The sequence below is a fragment of the Mirounga angustirostris genome, unplaced genomic scaffold, assembly GCF_029215605.1.
Source record: "Mirounga angustirostris isolate CCGP_5_RB_7025 unplaced genomic scaffold, mMirAng1.0.hap1 SCAF_4, whole genome shotgun sequence".
Taxonomy (NCBI): Eukaryota; Metazoa; Chordata; class Mammalia; order Carnivora; family Phocidae; genus Mirounga; species Mirounga angustirostris.
Genome location: NW_026991712.1, coordinates 3,156,878 through 3,178,658, shown reverse-complemented (window position 1 = coordinate 3,178,658; position 21,781 = coordinate 3,156,878). Strand labels below are relative to the sequence as shown.

Here is a 21,781-nt window from a genome sequence, read left to right as displayed (position 1 = left end):
ACATGTATATACAAAGGGGAGGGCTGGACATGTTGGGATGAGGGGCTCTCAGTTCTCTCTGTTTTTCTGTGGGTAACTAAGGGTTTATTGGTTGTTGTTAAACCAGGAGACGCAGAAGCATACTGGTTTTGTCACTAACTCAAAGGAACACCAGTTGACAGATGGTGTGGCCTGCCTCCTCTGGGCCTCAGTTTTTCTACTTGTTCAGGAGGCTGGACTAGGGAACCCTTCACCTCTAAAATTCTGAAGAATTGTGTTAGTCACCTGTAGTCACCTTAAATGTGTGATAATGTTTACCGTTACACAGTTGACAATACCAACCAAGAAAATACAAGCTTTCAGGCATCATAAAAAAATAGGTACAATATTTAAATAGTACTTTGTGCTAATGGGCCTCTGAACATTTTTCAAAAAGAAAATGAAGAATTGTCAGCTTAATATATTTTTAGCTCATTAATTAGTAGGTAAAGCCTATTATCTATTTACATTCCAGAAAATGTTCTAAACTGGATTATTCATGGCAAGTAAGCCACTGTGTAAAAATACCATTCTGTCAAAAGCAAAAGGTGTATAAAGAATTCTTAATCTCATGGGAGTGTTTAAGGGCCAACTATGTCCAAAACCTCAGCCACAGTGTGGCTGAGCAACAGGGGAAGGCTTTGGCCACCTCCCAGAGGTTGAGGACTTGGAGACGGTGGACAGGCAAGGCCTGGGGCTGTTGCCCGCAGATCTTAACACGCGAATGCAATGTGCCTCCAGTCCCCATATCTAGAAGCCAGCCATGAACAGCAGGCAGGGAATGCACAAGGCTCTCACCCAAACCCTACCCGAAAGGAACGGGGTTAGGTGCAATTTGACTCAATTTAAAATAGAGCAAAATGTAAAGCATTCAGGTGGCTGGTTTTAGTCCATCTGAGCTTTTCATCCTGACTCGATCCTTAGCAAGGTTCCTGACAAGCAACAAAGGGAAACCCTCCTCCACACCTAGTGTGGTCACTGAAGTCTGAGGATGGGGGGTGGGGAGCCAAGGGAGAGGCTTTTAAGACCACATCTAATCTAACGGCTTGAGCCTGACACCGGCCTACAGCTGAAATGCAAATTAGGAAGGAAGTGCACGTGAGGGTAACATGCAGGGCAAACGAGCCGGAGCAGTGGGGCTGTAAGGACTATTCCTAGAACCACCTGATGCTTGGCTATTTCCCCACACACAGCAGCTGCCCATACCATCCACCTCGAAAGTTAGCAGGAGTAATGCCAAAGTGGGGGTAGGGGCCTTTGCTACCTTGGGTGGCGCTTCGTCGGACCCTCCGGAGTCCCAGGACACTGTGACCTGTCTTCTGGACTCCATCCTCATCCGTTCTTCTTGCTGAACCTTCTCCTCCTCCAGGATTGTGCTAGAGAGACAATACATGGTTTAAGGGGAGCTGACAGCCAGAGTGAGCGAGCACACACCAGACCCCACCCGGGCTTATCTGAGGAGCACCAGCTGGCTAGCTAGAGGAAAACAATAAGGGAAGGGAGATCGGATCAGGTTTCTTAACTCTGCACAGGATGACTCTAGAATAGCCTCGGTCCCAACGGCAAGTCGGTTTTCAGCACAGCCATAGGTAAGAAAAGGACAGCTGGGAAGACAAGGAGAGCTTGCGGAAAATCAAAGATGAGCCAGGGGCAGGGGGTGGCGGGGAAGATGTTTGTACACCAAGTTTACTTTGAGCAGAATAGAACTGCCCTGAGAAATCCCAAGCAAGGCTTCGTCAAGCACGGCCAAGTGCCGGGACAGGCTCCTCACACGCACACAGAGCCCCACGTCCTATGAGCACAGCTGCACGCAGGGTGACAAATTCGCAATCTGGCCAATAATCTCCCTACCCCGCTCACTACCGTCTCCCGAACTTTCAGCCTGGCCAGTGCTTTATCTCACCCGGAAAATGAGGACACGGGCAGCCGGCCGCCGCTCCTCACCGCGGCCCGGCAGAGGCTACCTGCCGCCCCGCCCGGCCCACGGCCGCCGCTCCTCGGGCACTGCTGGGCGCCTCCTTAGCCTTGGCCGCCTGCCATGCCGCCAACCACCCTGCACGCAGACGGAGCGGGCCCCCGCCAGCTCCCCTGGCCGCAGGACCCCGGGGGGCTCGGCGGGTGCCAGGTCCCCGTGCCCCTGGGCCTCACCGCGGCCGCGGCTCTGTCCTGCACGCCGCCAGCCCCCGCTCTGCCTCTGAGAATGACGCTCATTCACGGTTTCGAGCCTCCGGGTGGAGCGCCGTCAATAACCAGCCAGAATTACTCATGAAAGAGTGAGGTCAGCTGCAGCAGACCCTTTCTAATCTGGGAATTTGCTCAACTGTTTCAGAAAGACATTCCTGCCTGCCTGGGGCTGGAGCGGGTGGTTTCTCACACAAGCTAACTCCTGCAATCACCTTTAAGTCAGGGAACGACGGACAAATCCACTTCATGATTGCTCTGAGTCAGCAAACCCTGACTACAGATGCAAGGGTAGTTCTTTTTTTTCTTTTAAAGGCACAGCTATGTTTTCCTCCGGGATGACTTTAGCGCTTTAAGAGGAAAGCTTTCAGCCAAAAGATTCTACTCCCTCCTGAAAGTATGATTTTGGTTTTCTTCCTGCTCCAGCTGGACGATCCCAGCTTAGAAAGGAATACGGCACCTTGACAAGCTCCAGACAAAGCAAGAATCAGAGTCACACTCCAGACTGGCCAGGGGCGCGCCGAGCCAGCGCTGCTGGGGACCGAGCCCTGGGGCCGGGGATGGGGACTCCAGCCACAGTGCACCGTCGGCTTGCCTTGTGCTCCCACTGGGCTGCGCTGCGACCCGACAGCCCACTCTCGCACGCAGTTAGTGCGGATGCTGGAGCACCACCGTGTGCATGAGCCGTGACAGGCAGTGGGGCAGTGAAGCCACACCAGCAGGGCCAACCAGCTGAGTGGCCAACAGGAGCCGACACCAAGCCTACCGCACGCCAACAGGGAAGGACTGCGGGCCACCTTCTTTGAGATGGACACACTGGGTGCAGGAGCCCAGGCTGAGATCACTGGCCTGAGAGAGGAGCTGCCCCTGGTTAGTTTTTCTGCACGCTTCTCTCATGCAGGGCCCTAAATAATAGACCCTGAATCTGAATTTCCAAACATTGTTTTAACAACTGAAAAATCCATAAAAATCAGGTAAAAAAAAAAGTCAAGAAATTTGTCCTTTTTTCCAGCTTCTTCAAATATCTAAAAAACAGGCAAGCTCTGAGAAGGCCACGTGCGACGACCTAGTCTTTAGCACAATGGGAACTCCCTTTTAAATAGGTCCCATTAAGGCAGTTTATGTCATATGGATTGTTCTGTGAAATGGGTCTCCCTGGTCTTAAGGTTACTGTTCCCCATGAAAACCTCCAAAGATCCTGTGAGGTCCCTGCCACAGGAGACCCTCTCAGGCTCCGTCCGCCCTGGTTCTTCCACATTCCCTCTCCCCTGCTCTCCGACCTCCTGAATCGACTGTCTGAATCCTTCAGGGAGGCCCTTCTACCACTCAAGCACACACACCACTTGGCTGCACTGTGGGGTTAGACTGTCCGAGTCTCGCCGCTGTCCCGCTCGGACCCTGCTTCCGTGTCGGTTTACAGCATGTGCACATGACTGGCACCGAGGCCTCTCTTTCCCCGAACCTGCCAGTCGCACCCCCGGCAGAACAGTGGTAATGGGGATGGGAGTACTTTGATCTCAGTACTTGCTTCTCATACCAAAAAGAACATGTCAAAATGCTTCTGAGAAACCATCATTTGTTGCTCAGAGCAGTCAAGAGTGTAAATAACCCATAAAAGATGTTTTTACAATGGGAGGGCTATCCCACAGACGGAGTACGGGTACACACGGAGGGAGACGTTTCTGAACTTCTCTCTTTAAAGCTGCTGCAGAGCCCGGAGCAAGAAACCAGAATGTGCCGAGGGTCAAGGAGGTCAAATTTAAACATACTTTCCCAAACTGCAAATATTTTTAGTAGCAATACATTCCATGTGAAAGAGTCTGGCTGCCTGATGTGAGCTGGCAATGAGCCGCCATGGTTTCTCTGGGGACGGCGGTTTCTAGGGCTCAAACTTCAAAGTAGATGAACCGGGGAAAGCTCGGGCTGCTCCTTACAGATGGTAGGACACGTGGCCATCCTGCCTGTGGTCACCCACCAGTACCATCTAGTGAGATGTGTGAAGGGGAAAGCAGGGCTTTACATGGTGTTTCTTTTTTTTTCCCTCACTTCCCCCACATCAACAGACACAGTCATCAAAGTCATCGATCTGGAGGACAAGGACACAGAGCATGTGGGGCTGCTGACTGTTCTCTGGGCCTGCAGTGCTTCCAGGGAAACCTGCTCTCACGCCCTCCACCAGCTAGCATGGAGAGGTCTGATGAAATTTCCGTTCTGGAGCGACAAAGTGTGATTTCACTTCTAAAGTATTTTCATGGAGAGTAAGAAAGGGGTCTAATAGGTTCCTCGTTTCCAGCACTTAGCTAAGATGCAAAAACAAATCTTCAACCCAGACCAGCTTTAGAGTGGAAAAGGGCAATCGGTCCTGAGTGGCTGATAATTGAGCCATCCAAGCTGTGGGCAACAAGCTAGAAACCGCACATCTGCCGGCTTCTGTGGGGCAGGCCTCCTTGCCTCTTTCAACGTGTTCACTCATTCAGAAATGAGAATAATACTGTCTACCCTACCCATTGTTAGGGTGGGAAATAAAGTACATGGAAAAAAACCAGTAAAGCTTTGAAGTAAATGTTAGTTAGCTCCGTACTTTTACCTGATCTTTTACCACCAGGAAAGAAAGGTTTTCTCTAATTTCTGGCATTTCCCTGTGAGCGATGCACTACTGTTCTTCTCTCTGAAACTGCAAACCATTTCTTCTTTTAAATATAAGAAATACTCTTTGCTCAAATAACGTTTTCTTAAAGATTGGACTTCAGGGGCTCCTGGGTGGCTCAGTCGGTTAAGCAGCTGCCTTCAGCTCAGGTCATGATCCCGGGGTCCTGGGATAGAGCCCCGTGGTGGGCTCCCTGCTCAGCAGAGAGCCTGCTTCTCCCTCCCCCTCTGCCTATTTGGGTTCTCTCTCTCTCTCTGTCAAATAAATAAATAAAATCTTTCAAAAAAAAAAAAAAAAGAGTGGACTTTAATCACCTAAGCATCACAAAATCAGCCTGGGTTGATAGGCTACTTAGGTGAATCTGGAAAACATCCAGAGAAAGAGCAGCAAGAAATTGGGAGGGAAAAAAGCCAAGAGGGAAAGAGCTCGTTTTGGCAAGTTCACGGGAATACCAGTTTTGAAACATGATCTCTTATAATTACCCAGCATTGCCTCACCACAAAGGAATGGAACTGACCTTTTAACAAAAAACCCCTCCTGATATCTTTGCAGAAAACAAGTCTGGAGCCTTGAGATGCAGTCATGGATGGCATATCACTAAGTGGCTGACCTGTGGCTAAATGCAAAGCCATAGGGCTATAGCGTACGCCTCTGCTCTTTTCTCTTACAAATGGGCAGAGCAGACTGGATGTCTAGTTCATGAATGCATCAAAACTGCATTTCTCTTCATGTATCTCAAACTGCAGGAAATAATGCCCTTTTGTATGGTGGTGGCACTGCCCATCTCAAAATTATTGTTTAAAAATGTGATTTCTACTAAAATCTTTCTTTAAAAATAGTGACCTCTTTCTATTCCTGGCAAGTCTGCATAGCAACTATTTGATGAACCCTCTTGCAGATAGCAACTATGGACAATGACATAAGAAGCAACCCTGTGACCGAATAGGAGAGCAACCCACCGCAGCTGGACTATGACGCGGGGCTGGCACCGAGGGCGAGGGGCCCTGGATGAGACCCTGTTTTTTAACGGCCATTCACCAGACAACAGACACTAGTCTTATAAAATCTGCCCAAAACCCTAGCTGAACCTGGAACCATGCATACACAGGACAGGCTCCAAGCAGCCCAGCTAAGGCAAAGAGAACTGAATTGAGATGTGGGCTACTGCTCACAGCATGGGGAGAGAATCTGTGATTTGAGACCAGCCAAGTTAATTGCCTACTAAAACAAACCAACCATTCTTCAGAGGAATCTAACTGAATCCAGAGTTTTTGCAATCTATCATTCACAATGTCCAGGACATAATCTAAAATTACTTGATATACAAATGAACATGAAAACGTGATCCATTCTCATGAGGAAAAAAACAACGTAAAGGAGGAGACTCCAAAGATGGCCCAGAAGTTGGAATTAGCAGGCAGGGGCTTGAAAGAGCTATTATATTCAAGGACATAAAGAAAAATCTCTTCATAATTAATGGAAAGATAAGAAATGTTAGCAAAGAAATAAATACTTTAAGAAAGAGCCAAATGAAAATTCAATGATGAAAAATACAGTATCTGAAATAAAATCTCCACAGGATCAGATGACTGGTAGGATGGAGATGACAAAACAGTTAGGGAACTTGAGGACAAATCAATTAAAATTATCCAATCTGAAGGACTTGGAGAAAAAGACTAGGGGGTAAAAAGAAAAAGAACGGGGGCGCCTGGGTGGCTCAGTTGGTTAAGCGACTGCCTTTGGCTCAGGTCATGATCCTGGAGTCCCGGGATCGAGTCCCGCATCGGGCTCCCTGCTCGGCAGGGAGTCTGCTTCTCCCTCTGACCCTCCCCCCTCTCATGTGCTCTCTGTCTCTCTCATTCTCTCTGTCTCAAATAAATAAATAAAATCTTTAAAAAAAAAAAAAAAGAAAGAAAGAAAAAGAACGGGTCCCTGGGACGTGAAGGACACTATCAAAAGGCTTAACATACATGGAACTGGAATTTTAGAAGTGAGAAAATGGAGCAGAAAAAATACCTGAGCAGATAACTGTGAAAGACATACATTTACAGATTCAGGAGGGTCAGTGAAGCCCAGGTATGATCAATACAAAGAAAACCACACCCCGCACATCCTAGCAAAACTGCTAACATCCAATGACAAAGAGAAAAACCATGCAAGCAGCCAGTAAAAAATGACAAAGCACGGACGGAGGAACAATGATTCAAAAGGCCAATGACTTATTAGAAATAACAGAGGTCAGTGGAAGAACAGCTTTAAAGTGCCGGAAGAAAAAAATACAGCACCACCATCAAGTCGGAACTCTGTTCTACTGAAATTAAGTTCAATGAATTTTCAGATAAGAACCCCAAAAAACTAATGGAATTCACCACCAACAGACGAACACAGAAAATGCTCAAGAAGTTCTCTGGGTGAATGGGAAACAGCAGAAAAAACTTCAGGAAAGAATGAAGAACGCTATGAGGGGTTAAATATGAAAGATTGTTTTTTTACTTTCCGTAAAGTACTATTTAAAACACACAAAAAGGGGCTCCTGGGTGGCTCCGTTGTTAAGCGTCTGCCTTCGGCTCAGGTCATGATCCCAGGGTCCTGGCATCAAGCCCCGCACTGGGCTCCCTGCTTGGCCGGGAGCCTGCTTCTCCTTCTCCCACGCCCCATTTGTGTTCCCTCTCTAGCTGTCTCTCTGTCAAATAAATTTTAAAAAAAATCTTAAAATAAAAAATAAAACACACAAAAAAGTCTTACTTTGTGAGGTTACTAACATATACAAATGTGACCTATATGACATCTAGAGCATAAAGGACTGAGGTGGCGGCAAACAGACTTTCTCAGCTGTAAGAACCTGATACTGTAAGCACAGCACAGCTGTTAACTCTGAGTAGATGGGGAAAAGTTACATGTATATTGTAATCTCTAGAGCAATCACTAAAATTATAATGCAAAGGGTATTGCTAAAATGCAGATTTGGGGCTTAGAGGGAGAAAGAGGGACAGAGAAAGGCTGTTGGCTTCCCAGTGGTGAACTCTCAGCCAAGCACTGATGGCCTGAGCACACAGTGCTTTTGCTTCCCTCCCAGCTAGGCTGTAGGTGCATGTTCATTTGTAACTGGAACGAAGCCAGTGTTTCTCCATTTGTGTCCTGCATCCCTCCATCCAGCCACAGTCCCCTGTCCATCGGTGAACTGAAGTCGAGAGGAGCCATGTGCAGCCACCGGCCCTTAGCTGCCCAGAGGGGAAGGAAGACCTTCATGGCTGCTCCACTCTCCCCTCATGTTTTTAGGGATAATAACCCTGGAGACAAAATTCAATGAAGGGGAAGGAAGAACAGCTGCACAGAAAACAGAACTGGTCACAGAAAGAGAACTGAAGGGAAGGGTTCTGGTGGCTACTAGGGTAAGTTTGAGGGTTTCTGCGTGGGCTCTGATCGGAAAGAGTCAATGCATGGACGACGGACATGTTGAGAGGCATCTCTTTACAGGTAGAACAAGTGAGGGGAGGAGAACAGTGCAAGGGGAAATCCAGGAGGCTCAGGGGGCACCCTGAGGCTGACAGGCAAGAAGGAACACTGGTCTTGGAGGCAGGAGAAAGGGGCCCAGGGGCTTCCCTGTCAGCTGCACAATCCAGGGCGAGTCATAGGACTTTTCTGAGCCTCAGGCTCCTTCAGTGAAAAGAGCAATAATAACTCAATTCTTAAGAACTGCCATGATGTCAAACAAGGTAATACACGTAAAAATGATGTGTGAAGCCATGTAAGTGCAAAGGACTAATTTTTATGAAATGCATGTTTAAATCTCCCTAAATCTATTCACACAAACCAAACACAGACGCACATGGAAAAGCCTGGAACACCTATGCACGGGCAGGAGCCAATGGCGGGTCAGAAGGATCCTCACGTAAACAGTTAAGACATAATTCCTAGTGGGGGGCACCTGGGTGGCTCAGTTGTTAAGCGTCTGCCTTTGGCTCGGGTCATGATCCCAGGGTCCTGGGATCGAGCCCCGCATCAGGCTCTCTGCTCGGCAGGAAGCCTGCTTCTCCCTCTCCTACACCCCCTGCTTGTGTTCCTGCTCTTGTTATCTCTCTCTCTGTCAAATAAATAAATAAAACCTTAAAAAAAAAGACATAATTCTTAGTGGAAAGAATGTAAATGTTATATCAAATTCCTATTAAATTTCAATTTACTCTTTACTTCTAATTACTGGTAAGGCTAAGGACCAAAAAAACCACACAAAAAACCCCAAAAACCCCTTGAAATTCAGAGACGCTGTGAATGTTTTTTATAATTTTTTATTTAAGGTTTCTACAAATTTACTTAAGTAATCTCAAAACCCAATAGACATGACCCCGAGATCAAGAGCCACACACTCTTCTGCCCATGCCAGCCAGGCACCCCCAGACGCCGTGAACGTTTTAAGACATCTATAGGACTAACTGAGAAATCAATTACTCTTCTAGATCATATCTAGACCCAACAGGCTGGCAAGGGAAGGGAAATACTGGTACGATGACTAAGGAGGAATTCAGACACCACCTTTGAAAGGAATTTTGGAAGCAAATACAAAACTACTTAAAAAAATACACAGAGAAGAAGCACAAATAACTCCTATCATCAATCAAACCTAGAGCTTTTAATTCAGAGTCCATATACTAGGATAGAGTCAGAAAAGATTAAAAAGACTTGTATAAGATGCTGTTCACAGACTAAAAATTTAAAATCCGTGTCTCTGTAACGTGTCTATAAAATGTCTTTGTGTTTTGGTATCTGGAAAATGATAGCTCACACTTTTGAATTCAAATAACCAGGTTTTTCTTTAACAGCAACTGATACTTTTTCTTCACTCTAAGGCTGCCGGGTCCCTTCCGGATCTTCAGGAAAAGCTTCGTTGTTACTGCTCCTAGCGCAGCTGTAACAGTGTGTGACCAACCCGAGCCACGAGCCACGTACAGTTGGAAGCATTTCACATCATTTCACGTAACCCTGGAAACCAGACTGCAGGAGGGCTGTGTGACCCTGCTCCTACAGGGAGGTAAAGTCACTCGCCCAAGGTCACCCAGCCTTTTCAAATTTCTTTTTAAACTGTAACCTTCATAACACAACACACATAACTCTCAACAGAAGGTTAAATTCCTCCCAACTCAAGTGCTGTCTGTACCTTCCCAGGTTAAACTCCTCCCCGCCCCCCCAAGGGGCCGGCACCCTCACAGACTGACCAAAACCAGTCTGTGTCCCGAGGAGCCCTGACACTTCACTGGACTATGATGCTGAGACGTAGTGCGAAAAACGTGCCATCAGTCTGGGGCTGTAGCCACTCCAAGCTGCGTCCTAACCAGACAAATCTCTCAAAGGCCAGCTTTGCTTGATAATGTTCGAAAGCAAACACGACAGTATTAACTCACGATGACAAACAACCCCCTGCCCCCAAGGCCGACGCGGCAGGCTGCACCCACACGTGCTGGCTTCTGTCACCGCGCAGAGCCTCACGGTCAGCTTCCACAATGCTCCCTACCGTACCCGGGGCTCCGAGGGCCAGAGCGGCAAAGTGCGGCACACTCAAGAGGTGACACAAAACACAGTGAACAGGACAAACGCTCTGGGGCCAGCGCACAGCAGCCAGGCAGCCCTCCAAGTTCATGGGTGAGGGCCTGTGTTCCTATGCCAGACACACTGCCCTTGCCTTTGGGGACGTTCTCTGGTTGACAGTCAAAAAAACGTAAGAAAACCAGCTTCAAGGATTCCTTATAACACTTTTTTTTTCCTTCCTTCTTTTCCCTTTTTAACTAAGCATTAGCAATTTGCTCACCAGTCGCAATCACAACACGGAGCACGTAAGGACATCTAGCTGTGTCTCAGGTCAAGGCCCAGAGTGTGCCAGCTGACAGCTTGGGCCCCGGACTCAGGTGGGCTCGCTGCGAGTTCCAGCTCTGGGACCTCAGGTGAGCTGCCTAAGCTCAGAGTTTCAGTCCCCTCTTTTGTGAACCCACGGTGGTGATACCATCTACATCTCCAAGGACGGTGAGGGCTAAGATGAAGTGACGTGAGGAAGCGCGTGGCTCAAGGGCCTGAGACCGGCTATCAAGGAACATGGTATTTGTTCGAGAGGTCTTCCTGAAAAGCACTGTGGCAGACACCAGTTCAAATCATGGAGCGTCTTCCAAAGTGATACAAGGGCAGATACTAAAGCTGCTTATTGTGGTTTCTTGGCACAGTAGCTATCAAAGAATTAACTGAATTAACCAGGGATTATATGATTTTTCCATTCAAAAGCTACTTGGGGCACTCTTACAGCCTGTCAGTCCTACAGGGCAAGCACACCACAGTACACAGAAGGAGTCATTTCGCAGGGTGTTCCTACCGGGGAGATTTTACACTTGCTACCAGGCTGCCCGCAGGCTCACCTCCTCGTCCTTCTCTGTGGATTCACATCTACGAATAAGAAAGTGGGACGTGAGGAGGACAGATGCTTGGAGTCATGGAGATCCACCCACGGAAGTCTGACCCAAGTGCTGTCTGACTCTGCTGGACAAGATTCATCCCTAGAGCCACTTCTCTCAACTCAGAATAACAGACAAACAAATGTATGGCCCACAGCTGTGTGGGATCCCATGGTGATCTGCATCCATTCAAATTATTATTATTATTATTTTTTTAAAGATTTTATTTATTTATTTGACAGAGAGAGAGAGATAGTGAGAGCAGGAACACAAGCAGGGGGAGTGGAGAGGGAGAAGCAGGCTTCCCACGGAGTAGGGAGCCCGAAGCGGGGCTTGATCCCAGGACCCTGGGATCATGACCTGAGCTGAAGGCAGATGCGTAACGACTGAGCCACCCAGGCGCCCCCAAATTCTTTTCTTCTTTTTTTTTTTTAAGATTTATTTATTTATTTATTTGACAGAGCGAGAGGAACACAAGCGGGGGCAGTGGGAGAGGGAGGAGCAGGGAGCCCGATGCGGGGCTCATTCCCAGGATCCTGGGACCACGACCTGAGCCGAAGGCAGACGCCCAATGACTGAGCCACCCAGGTGCCCCAAAATTATTTTCTTTTAAGGTAGAAATGGAGGATGGGACTTGGGAAACATTTTTAACTGACCTCTGGGGTAAAGACTGTCTGAAGTTTATTACTTTGTTAAACAATCTTCGATATAGTATAAATTTTGTAAAACTCAATAAAAGAATCTGTTTAATTACTATGACACACTGTTACATTTATAAATGTCCAAGCAAGCTATTATGAAGTTAAATTTTATTGGCCTCTTCGGTAGCCATATTATACATGTATAAAATGCAAAGTCAAACTCCATTTCTGACTGACACAGGAAAACACAGAACAAATGAACGCTCAGTGGCCTGTGCTAACTGCAGAAGATGCATAAATCACAGCCTAGCTATGTTATATAGTCATGTGTGTGTGTATGGAATCGTTATATTTAGTTCTAAAAATTCACCTTGGATAGTTCTTGGAACTACTTTACCTAAAGAAACAGGCCTTCAGTGAACCCTGACGTGAGGTTTCATGCACTAAGCCATTACTGGAGCGGCCGTGGGGCCCCACTGTGCGCAGGCCCCTGGCCTGCAGGTGCGCGCAGCACCGAGGCGAGTATGACGATCCCTGCCCTCAAGGAGCCTCAGTCTAGTAGGGCTGAGACATACTAGACTGTGAGCTCCTCGAGGGCAGGAAAGGTGCTGTAGTCCTCTTGGCCCAGAGACCGGGCCCCAGGCTCAGCTCTCGTGCTGCTCACAGTGAACACGGGGGCAGCCATCTGGGGCAGCGCAGGGTAGCACGACAAGAAGAACAAAGTGCTCTGGAGACTCCGCGGGCAGAGGCTCGTCGGCTGTGGAGCCACGGAGGAGCCGGCGTGTGAAAGCAGCCGAGAAAGAGGAGTAGGATTTCACCGGGAGGAGAAGGAGGAGTTCCAGGCCGAGGGGGGTTAGTGCGGTCACAGTGTGAGAAAGGGGTGGGCCGCGATGGAAGGAATCTTCAGTCTGCTCTGGAAGCCTCTACCTAATACAGGAGTCACGGGAGCCCACTGAGGGCTGTTCGAGCAAGGGAGCCACTCGTCCACAGCGATGTTTCAGAAGATCAACTAAGGGGCTCTGCCAGATGGATGGACAGCCCAGGTGGAGGAGCAGGGGAGGGGGTGCCCAGCCGGCCAGCCGGGGGCGGCGAGGAATTACTGCTCACTCCAAGATGGAGATGAACGCAAAGGCACCTTTGGGGCCTATTGAAGGTGAGGGCCAGGGGCTGCCTGGGAGGCAAGGCAACAGACTTGTTTTAGGATGAACATGATGCTCAGCAGCAATGCGAACACGGCTCTGGGCCTTGTGAGAAAAGGCAGGACGGAAGCTGAAGACAGACAGAGGTGAGAGGTTGGCACGGCCCAGGAAGCATACTGAGAGAAAGGAGGGCGGCCTGGGACGGACGTGTGGGCAATACACAGGGCGACCGTGGAGCAGCAGGTCGGGGCGTAAAGGAGGTGTCTGGGAGGCAGGCAGGAGGAACGATGGCACTGGTGTCAGAGAGGGGAGGAATCTCAAGGACAGAATCTGTCTAATTCTGAGGAAAGATCAAGGAGGAACAAAAAAATGTATGAGCAAAACATGAAATAAAGCACGTTCAAAATCCAGCTCTAGCAAGTGAGAGCATGTATCATGAATTGTATGAGAGTTAAGAAACTGGAGATTTTTAGCTTGAAGAAAGCTGTGTAGAAACACCTGAAGGACTGTCATGTGGAAGGCGGAGCTGTGCTGTCTCCGGGGCCCGGAAGGGTGGGACCAGGCCGGCAGGTGCACAGCACGGGGCCCAAGGAGGAGCCCCTTCCAGAGTGTGCCACTCACTGTATGGTGAGGGATGGCTGACCCATCTCTTCCACCGGGCTGCAGATGCCGGGGGCAGGACTGTGTTTTGTTCATGGTTGAGTCCACAGAACCTGGCTTAGAATAAAGTGGGAGCTTAGCCAGTAATTCCTGACTGGGTGAATCTTTTACACCTCTCCCTATCAGCCTTCATTCTTCGTGAAACACGCTCCTTGCCCGGAGCCTTGGCTAGCAAGCCGAGCTGCCTGAAGATGAGCTGGGGCTACAGGCAGTCTAGAAGGCTCCAAGCGCTGGGGGACAAGGATGGGCCAGGGGAGCCCCCGGGTCTTTTGGACCCTGATGTTTGGTCATTTTCTATGAAAAAAGACGAAGATACACCAAGTTTTAAAAATCTCACATAGAATCAGGGAAATATGAAGACAGGTTTTACAGCACACATTACATCATGGTGTTGGTCACACAGTAACGCTCCCATGTATACGTATTACATTAAAATATCTTATTTATTACAGTATCGAGTCTCAGTCTAGACTTCAATTCGACAACTGTTTGTTGAGCACGTGTTAGATGCCTGCGCCGGGGCCACAGAAGCAGGTAAGACACAGTGATGCCCATGGAGAGCTTAGAGCCTGGCGTGCAAATGAGAAATTCTCCAAGCCAGGTGGCACGGTCAACTCTGTGCAGACACTCTGAGGGGCTCAGCACGCTAACAGGTCCCTGCGTGCTCCCTTGAAGGAACCGGGAGCTACTGGAGGTTTGGGTCTGGCCGTGGCTGGCACAAATCAGGAGCCATGAAATGGCAGCTGCATAGGTCATGTGGATGTTCTGATGACAACAAACAGTAGCATCATAAAGGCGCCAAAGAGTGGCTATCTGTTTGTGGGCAGGGCCGACCAGGGCAGTCCCCTGAAGGAGCTAACATCCGAGCTGGATTCTGAAGACCACAGAAGTGGTTAGCAGCTGGGACAGCTGGGGGAAGGCGTCCCCGGGAGAGAAAACAGCACGTGAGAGATGGCGGGCCATGCCAGGAGAAGCGTAAGCAGTTAGGAGCGTGCTGGAGATGGAGGAGGAGTGGGAGATGGAACTGGATGGGCAACTAGGGACCAGGTTCTCATGGATCTTGTAAGCCATGCTCAGTCAGATGTCAGGGGATGAGAGATCTGATCCTAATCTGGAGTTTCTTAAGATTTTAAGATACAATCTCCTGAGGATTCTAGCAAGGCATAAATAAATGCAAACCAGTTAATAAGTAATTATGTTTGCTGGAGAAGAGGTTAGCCTTAGCCATCCTGATAGAATGACCTCAAACGCTACGACTGCATGGGAGAAGCCGCATGAGCCTGCCCCAGCCCCGGCCCTCACTCCCCCCACTCCTACCTGAGCTGAGCTTTGAGCTCAGTGAACCGGGGCCGCCTGCTGGGGTCATAGGCCCAGCATTTCGTCATAAGGCTGTAGAGGGTAGGAGGGCAATTTGGAGGCATTGGTAATCTCTCCCCATTCTCAATTCGACCGATCACATCATTGTTCTTCACTCCTTGAAAAGGCTTCACACCATGCATCAGTATCTCCCACATACATACACCTGTGAAGTGGGAATGAAAACAGAACTGTGAACTTGGTGGGAAGAGAAGAATGCCCATGTTTCAGGAGTAACTTCATAGCTGGCACAAGAGGACCAGCTGTGTGATTTTGGGCAAATCAGCTAAATAAAGCAGCATTCAATGAACTCTGTTATAAATAAGAATAGCAGTATTAATTTAATATGACGCAAATAATGAAATATTAAGTTATTTCCCAAAAAAACCCCAAGTTTTTCTAAGAGGTTTACTTTTCTAAAAATCCTTAGAAAATGGCCCACCAGGTACAGTGATCCTTCATGGTTTAATGAACCAGTTCAAAAGGGGCTGAATGAATTTTCCCTTGCCCTCCACTGCAGTCCAGCCTCCTAATGATTACGGCAGCTGACCTGAAGCCTAACAAAAGAAAATACTAAAATTTAAGCCTTACACCTTTAGAATACTCAGACTCCTTTCACGAGGTAGCCCATTCCTGGCTAGGGTGCACGTCGGCACTGTCATCTAGCTTATGCACAAGTTGGTCAGGGGATCCCTGCCCCCATGGGCAAGCTCTGGACTCCCTGGGCTGCAGTGGCCCTGCCCACAGACCCCTCACTCACACTCCACCCTTGCAGACCACATGCTTTCTTGGTGTCCTCTGAACAACACCTGAAAGCTCACTTCTAAAGTAAACGAGCGCACGGAGTCTAAGGCGGAGAATGACGACCACATGCTCTGGCTGGTGGGGACAGTGGGTGGCTTCGCATGTCTCGCAGGCTGATCTGGCAGCCTTGCCTCCCCGGCACGCACGCCTTTGCTTGTGCTAGCCTCCCCACACTTAGTGCCCCTTCCCTTCTCTTCTGCACAAGTGCTTCTCTTTCTGTGTGTGTGCCTCCTGCCAGCCCCGGGCAAGCCCCGGCTTGGCCCCCGTCCTCCCTGCACGCCGTGTCACGGGCTTGAGGAGAGGCACCTTGCTTCAGTGTCTTTGGCACCTACAGCGGGGTGTGCCTTAAAGGAAGCAAGGCCCATTATCCTACCAACGTGAACGACATTCTGACGTTTTCCGAATTCTCGTCGTTCCAGAGTGAAGAGTGTATGCCAAAAATAACGCCTTAGTTCTGCATTTCTCGCCAGAAATTATGACATCATTACTAACAACAGCGCCGGGCATCATTTCTCCACACCTTAATAGGTTTCTGGCATCCCCTCTTTGAAATTTACATATATTATCCTTACACCTTACATTTCTTTAAACACTGTACTTGATCAAATCTAAGATGCCGCTGATTATAAAATACAACAGTATTTTTATATGACCAAAAATGGGGGAAAATACTGCAACTAAGTTATGGCACCATCCTCTGTTACCTCTTGGAATTACTTTATTCTTACCAAGGAGCGCTTCCAAACGCATTCAGACAAGGAAGTAACACTGGGATGAACAAAGTCCATACGAGTGCAGGCAAGGAGGCCACGGAAGACACGTCCCCAACTAACACCGACCATAAAATGCCACTGATTTAGGACACCAGTTCCAGAGAAGTTACAATGTGAAAAAACAGGCATCTTAGAATCTTTGAAAACTGAAATTTCCTTGACAGGATAAGCAACTGGCTCTCTGGGTCACACAGCAGATGAGCGAGGTCCTGGGAGGTGAAGCCACGTCAGTCAGACCCCAGAGCCCTTTCTAAACCATGTCACGCTATTTCCTGCTCTGGAGAAAAAGTTCCTTCCTTCACCTGTTATCACTTAGGGCACTAGATGAAACCAATAGCAAGTAAACAGAAGAAAAAATAACACATACTTGATGTATGTTATTTTTAATCATCGCGGAAAAAAGGTACATAACCTTATCAGGGCATCTCTCCTGAAGTAGTTTAAAATCTAGCAGAGAACACTCGCACACAAGACTGCCCACAAGATCAATGTGCGAGTGTCATGGCAGAGACAGGAAGTGCAGGGAACACAGAGGAAGGGAGGTTATGTCTGGAAAACACACCAGCTACATAAGGCTTCATGAAGAGGGGACATTTTAGGTGACCCCGAAGGTTAGAATTTCACCCGGGGAGAGGGTGTTAGGACGTGTTCCAGGCGGAAGGAGTGACACCGGAAGAGTGGGGTGGGGAAGGAGTATCATCCATATGGAAAGGGGAGAGTGATTTAAAATTTGATGAAGTAGTTGAAGTAAGTAGTGCCGAATGAGCGAGGGCCACACGGTCATAGTCAAAAGGTACCAGAACAACCGCGGAGCAGGACAGCGACTGACTCGGAGCAGGCGGGAAGGCACAGAGTAGGCGTGAAAACAGATGCCACAGGAGACAAAGGATCAAACTTCCAAGCCTTGAGACAAGTCAGGAAGGAGGCTGGACTCCAGGACAATGAGGAAAACACCACGGTAGGTATTCTGGAGCTGAGAAGCTAGCACAGAACCAGAGGACAGGTCAACCATTTAAAGTCATTCACGTAGAAAGAACGAACGAGATGGCAGAGAGAAAGAGAGGAGAGAAGGAAGGAAAGAGCTAGGACTGCTCCCAGGGAGGAATGCAGAGATGGCACAGGGAGACAGAGAGGCCTGGAGAAGGGAGGGGGATTCAGACAGCGGGACCTCACAGGAGTCACCCCCAAAGCTGGCGCTCCATGTGCGCCCAGTGACTGTCGAATGAACCAAGAGGACATCTCTGAAGGAGCGGTCAGGCAAGGGAAGGCAGATTAGCCTAAATACTCCAAAAAGAGCTAAGGCTAAGTCTGTTTTGTAGAGTATACGAAATGTAATTTAAAAACACAAAACTTTTCAAAATACTCACCAAACATCCATACATCACTAGCTGAGGTAAAACGTCGAAAATTGATGGACTCTGGAGCCATCCACTTAATTGGCAATTTTCCTTTGGAAGCTAGAAGATTAATTTTAGAAAGTGAATTTTCCTTGTTATCTGCTCAAGGATCTAAGTTATAGCTAGCTGGGATTTTTAGTATCAAAACAAAAAGCTTTAAATATCTGACCCTTTGGACTTTCTGTTTATTTGGAAGAACTACTTTTTGTTTCCTTGGTGTGGCGAGGTCTGGGGTGATCTGGTTAGCCTGTGGCAGGGAAATAAAGCACAGCAGCCCTCCTCCGGGCGGAGAGGCGGGGACGAGCGAGGGCGAGGCAGCCCCGTTAACTGGTGCTCCCAGCTTGCAGCTTGGTTATGCAACAGATCCTGACCCACCAGCTGGGACCTCTGCTGACGACACCCAGTCGCTTCTACAACCACCGAACCACTGTTCCTGGGGGAAATGTGTACATGCACATACACATCTCGCACAGATTATAATCTTAAACCCTGAAAACCAACTCATCCTGGTAGGTTCTATTTTCTTCATAAAACGAGGTTCAGACACGTTAGGTGACTTACCTGAGGCCACCCCACCGCCAGGTGCCCAAGCGGGGGTTCAAGGCCAGAGGGGCTCAAGCTATCCTGCCCCGCCCCCTCCCCCTTCCATCCTCCCGCGGAGACAGGCTCTGGTCCTCCACTGCTCCGTGCATGTGAACACGTGACTATGAAAGCACTGTATGACTTCGGGAGCTACAAATTTTAGCAACCACGCAAAGGCACGAATATGGAATATGTAACGAGGACTGACAACTATACCTTCACTGGTATGTAAAGAGCAGGACAGGCGATGGATGGAATGAAAATGTGTACTTCTTAGGTGAGTCTAAATCGTCCTCCTCTTGAGGTCTAACAGACCTTCCTTCTGTGCCGCAAAGGAAACTCACCACCTCACGGAACATTCCTTCAACTGCTGGCTTACAAGAGGAACAGCCCAGAGTACCTCTCCTCAAGGAGTTCTAATTCTAAAAGCTATGGTACGGGGTGTGACACAGACACTGAGTAAATGCCGGATGCCCTGGGAGCAGAGGAAGCCCACAGCTGAGCGGTGTGTCCGAGAAGGCAGCAGGGGCACGGAGTCCACAGGGGAGGGAGCCCCGGGTCGCGGAGGTGCCTGTGCTCTGCCAGCCTCGTCTGGACTTCCTTCTGTGAGCAACACGTGCCTTTGAGCACCTTCCATCAGGAGACAACTTCATTCGAGTCATTTCTTTTTTCCCACTTAACTTCAAGCACCTTCATGACAAGTGAAGTCAAATCCTTTGTTCAATTCCTTCCAAACAAACTACTCTACACCTGTGTGTGTCCTGAATAAAGCATCCCCAACCTTTTGGGGGTGTTCTCCTGAAGCCTAATGGAATCTGCACTTACTGACCTGAGATGACAACAAATACATGAATTTGTCAACTGCTCATTTTAAATGCTGTCTACGTGATATGAAACCTCAGTCATCAAGCTGTTTGGAGGTCAGCTCTTTACCAGAAGTCCAGAACCTGGACCCGTCAGGGCTTGAGCTGGATAGGAAATGAATTTAAAAACAGCAGAAAGCTGGCTTGGTCATTTTTATGTTAAAGGACTAACTGAAATGAATGAACAACCCAAGAATTCTCCTTTCACAAAGCAGAAAATCTGTTAAAATTGTTCTAAGCTGTAGTACACAGAAGACATACGGAAAGAGAACAGTCATAAGCCATGGTATGAAACGAAGGAGACTGGTTTTGTATGTAAAAATCTGGCCTCATTTTGCCACAATATAAGAATTTAAAAAACTGAGAAAGAAACTGGCTCTCAAAAGTGATAGTAAGGGGCGCCTGGGTGGCTCAGATGGTTAAGCGTCTGCCTTCAGCTCAGGTCATGATCTCAGGGTCCTGGGATCGAGCCCTGCATCGGGCTCCCTGCTCCTTGGGAGCCTGCTTCTCCCTCTGCCTCTCTCTCTCTCTCTCTCTGTCTCTCATGAATAAATAAATAAAATCTTAAAAAAAAAAAAAAGTGGTAGTAAGAATTAGAATATACACTAAGAGCATAATGTGGATTTGTAATCCAAACCTTAGCTGAGATACTAGGGATATGAACATCTGTTAATAAAAATATTTGTTCAATAATAATTTAAAGAACCAAGTCAAACTGATTCCAAAATTGGCAAAATTAAAGAAGAATCACAGGAGCTGGATTTCAGCTCTAAAACCAATTGATCAAAGTCTCTGGAGTCAGCAGACTGGAGATTTTTCAGTCTGACTGCTTCCACCGAGTCAACGTATCCAGCCCCACTTGTGTGAGGTGTCTATGTTTGCCATCTGAAGAACGTCGGGGCTGATTCCAATTTTTGGCTACTGGAAATAAAGTTGCAATGAACATTCCATATGCAGGTTTTGTGTGAATGTGAGCCTTCATTTCTCTGCGAGGAGTAAGTACCCAGGAGAGTAACTGCTGGGTTGTACGGTAGCTGCACAGTTAACTTCTAAAGGATCCGTGAAACTCTTCCAGAGTGGCTGTACCATTTTACATTCTCACAAGCAATGTTTGAGTAATGCAGTTTCTCTGCATCTTTGCCAGCATTTGGTATTACCACTAGTTTTAATTTTAGCCATTCTGACAAGTGTGCAATGCTACCTTGTTGTGGTCTGAGCCTCTGCCCGGGCTTCTCTGCCCTCCGCGTATCCTCTTCAGTAAAGCCTCTCTGTCCACTGTTTGTCCACGTCGTGTTCCTGGTTTCTGTTTTCCCAGCTGGATTCTGAGAGCTCACTGCACACTGTGGACACTAGTCCTTCGTGGAATAACTTGTGGTTGCAGGCGGGCACTGTGCCTGGCAAACATCCTCCAGGTCTGCACCTTCCCTTTCCACCCTCTTAACAGGGTTTTTTTGCGGAGCTAAAAGTTTTCATTTTGATAAGGTCCCATCTATCAAGTGTTTCTTTTTATGGATCATATTTTTGGTGTCAAGTCTAAGGACCCTTTGTCTAGCCCTAGATCCCAAAGACTTACTCCTATGTTTTTCCTAAAAGTTTTATGGTTTATGTTTTATAATTAAGTCTATGGTCCACTCTGAGTTAATGTGGGGTGAGTCACGCTGAGGTCCATTTTTTGTCTCTGGATGTCTGACTACTCCAGCCCCATGGATTGAAAAGGCTGTCTTTCTTCTACTGAACTTATTTTATGCCTCTGTCAAAAATCAGCTGAGCTTACTAGGACACAGCTTTTTAAGAAATAAAAAATCATTAAAGATTCTGAGCTTATTGCCTCTTTATTGCTCTGATTCCTTACCTTTGTAATAAGTACTGTCTTCCATATATCGGGATAATCCAAAGTCTCCTAGTTTTACGCAATCATTAGAGGACACCAGAACATTCCGAGCAGCAATGTCCCTGACAAGGAAGAATTTGGGATAAGAAATTTTAATACAAGGAAAAAACAAACCCACAAACTCATCTATATTATATAAAGACATACTGATAGGTACTTTGAAAGACAGCTTATAGACAACACAAACAGATTTATTACACACTGAAAAAAAGACACTCTTATGAGTTAACTTCAAATATATTCCTTCTGGCAGATATTTACTCATTAATACGATAATCAGTATTTTGAATGACAGCAAAGTATACTCTCAAATAACAAATATCTGAGAATAAGAAATAAAAAAGGAATTATTACTTTTCATATAATCATATTACCACCTGCATTAACAGACAGACAGG

The 21,781-nt window shown here is 47.7% G+C and overlaps 1 protein-coding gene across 14 annotated transcripts in view; it reads right to left on the bottom strand.

Annotated features, from left to right (window-relative positions):
- The window catches only part of PTK2 (protein tyrosine kinase 2), a 258,682-nt gene that overhangs the window by 35,334 nt on the left and 201,567 nt on the right, over positions 1–21,781 (bottom strand). For all 14 annotated transcript variants that reach the window (XM_064587827.1, XM_064587819.1, XM_064587821.1 and 11 more), the window contains 4 exons: positions 21,345–21,445; positions 18,018–18,107; positions 15,035–15,239; positions 1,283–1,394 (listed from right to left, as the gene is read on the bottom strand). In XM_064587827.1, the coding sequence (XP_064443897.1) occupies positions 1,283–1,394; positions 15,035–15,239; positions 18,018–18,107; positions 21,345–21,445 (508 nt within the window). The remainder of the gene's footprint in view (positions 1–1,282; positions 1,395–15,034; positions 15,240–18,017; positions 18,108–21,344; positions 21,446–21,781) is intronic.